Source organism: Penaeus japonicus, unplaced genomic scaffold, assembly GCF_977035675.1.
Source record: "Penaeus japonicus unplaced genomic scaffold, GWHDUDI00000001_assembly GWHDUDI00000037, whole genome shotgun sequence".
NCBI lineage: Eukaryota > Metazoa > Arthropoda > Malacostraca > Decapoda > Penaeidae > Penaeus > Penaeus japonicus.
In genome coordinates, this window is record NW_028234439.1 from 14003177 (window position 1) to 14005676 (window position 2500).

Here is a 2500-nt window from a genome sequence, read left to right on the forward strand (position 1 = left end):
CCTCTTTATTGTTACTCCACATTTCCACATCTTATATATATTAGACATACAAAAATTTACTCCACGAATCTCCTCCCCTTGGCACCCCGCGTGACGTCACGGGTCTACCTGCCTGGACGACGTCACTGGTGGCACTCCAGACCTCCGGCGTGGAGTTGAATGGAGGGGGAAGGGGGCAGGGGGCAGGGGGACAGAGGGGCAGGGGCACGAAGGACCTCGTCTGAGGACTCACCGTGTTCTCGAGTGCCTGACGGAGGGAGGGCGAAGGAGGCAGGTCGCGGGGCATCGGTGCTTGAGAAGGGGCGCTGAGGGAGGAGGGAGTGACTCCAGGGCGAGGGAGGACGAAGGGCCGTGCCTCAGCGAGCAGGACGAGATCCCAGCGTCCCTCAGGTGTGAGAGGACGCCATGCACGAGGGACGAAAGGCAGCAGATGGACACGGCGACGCTACAGCAGCAGGAAGAGCTGCAAAGGTCAGGAGAGAGAGGGGACGAGAGAAACGAACAGCAGAGATCAAGACGAAGAGTTTTTCGAAAGGAGGTCAAGGAGGAAGAGGTTCGGGGTGGTAGTGAAGTGGAGGGAGGAGGGAGGGGAGGAGAGGCTAGGTTGCAGAAGCAGGGAGGAGCCACTGCCTGGAGCCGCTGACTCCGTCTCTGCTGAATAGCTGCCTCGTGTCACCTGGAGACAGAGAGGTCGGGGTCAAAATGTCATCATTAATGATCAAGTTGCTATTGACAATATTGTCGGTTGCTTAGTTACAGATCATTATTTTTTTGTTATTACTATTGCTATCCTCTTTACTTGATATGAATCATTATCCATATTGATAATTGTTATTATCATTATTGTAGACAGCATTATGATAAATTATTTTTATCATTATTATCATTATCATCATTATTGTTATTATTATTATTATCATTCTCTTAATCATTACTATAATAATCATTAACATTATCATTATCATCATTATTATCATCATCATTATCATTATTATTGTTATCATCATAATTGTCATCACAATCATCCTCTTATTATCATTAACATTATTATCATTATCATTGTTATCATCATCACCATTATAGTAGCTCATATTGCAATCCTTATCATCGAAACTCCTTTTTCTGTATATGTTTTGCTATCTTCGTCGTAGTCATTCTTATCATGATCATTATTATAATTACTGTTTCACAGTTTAATATTCTCATCATAATTATTGACCATATGCATTTTTGTTGTTTGATTATATAATTACAATCTTATCATTGATGTAATTAATAATGATGACTTGTAATAACTGCAAATAGATAGATGTATATCTGCGTTTTTCTTTTAATGAATTTGCAACATCAGTATAGAATAAGATTTATTCCCTGGCAACATGGCCACAGAAGTTCGAACATGGACCCCGTAGGAAACAACACACCATATTGTATATTCCTTGCAGGATCGACCACCTCAAGGCAATGTAGTGCTGATAAGAATGGGAAAAAAAACAGATAACAAGAGATATGAATTCCGTGTTTCTGTGATTTTGAAATCTATTGAAATACGGATGGAATTAATCTTTCAAAAGAAGATATCTAAAGGTTTTGAAATACGCTATTTGAATTATGATAATTACGCGTTATAATCATAATAATAATAGCAATAATAATAATAATGATAAGGCAAAGACATTAATGATTATAATAATAATCGTGATATTGATTATGATAATGATAATTAATCACAGTACTAATAACATCAGTATTACTAATGATATGAAAAAACAACTCGATATCATGGTGTACCATTATTGTTTATATAAGTAAATTTTGTAAATAGAACTATGATATTAAAAGAAAATTGCCTGCTTATGTGAATATAAAAACAAAACAAAAAAAAGACAGAAAAATTAGGATACAGACAATGATCCCAATGATGTAAGATCAGCTGTTAAGATATGAATACAGTATTTCAAACGTAAAATCATATCAAATAAGCATTTAAAAAGGCAATAGTCTTTTAATATCATAGTTTTATTTGCAAAATTTACTTATTCAAACAATAATGGTACACCATGATATCGACGTTATTGTTATTATGATTGTTATTATTGATATTATCATTAATGATATTATGACTCTTATTGTTATCATTATCATCATAGTCATTGCTATCATGAATAACACTTGTGTGCATAATAATGATGTTGATGATAACAATATTGATTTTACTACGATTATTCATAATGATAATAGTAAAAAAGGTTAATGAGAATGGGTATAATATGGATGATAATGGAAGTTATGATAAAAAGGGTCATTATGATAATGATGATAATAATAATGATATCGAAAATGGTAAATGTAATAAAGTTGAGAATAATGATACTGATAAGAGTATGGTAGTTATGAGGATGTTAATAGAAATAACAAAATAAAAATCATTGATATATTTATCATACTTATTAGGTTAGTAATAGTGATAACAATAATAACAATGATATTGAAGATGATA

The 2500-nt window shown here is 34.9% G+C and overlaps 2 protein-coding genes across 2 annotated transcripts in view; both read right to left on the bottom strand.

The window, feature by feature from the left end:
• Nucleotides 1-2500, bottom strand: part of LOC147467196 (turripeptide OL11-like) — a 493070-nt gene that overhangs the window by 418170 nt on the left and 72400 nt on the right. The gene's annotated exons all lie outside the window — the stretch shown is intronic.
• LOC147467198 (zwei Ig domain protein zig-8-like) overlaps nucleotides 1896-2500 on the bottom strand; it is a 16052-nt gene continuing 15447 nt past the window's right edge. The window contains exon 6 of the mRNA XM_086532120.1: nucleotides 1896-1933. Coding sequence (XP_086388246.1) covers nucleotides 1896-1933 — 38 coding nt within the window. The remainder of the gene's footprint in view (nucleotides 1934-2500) is intronic.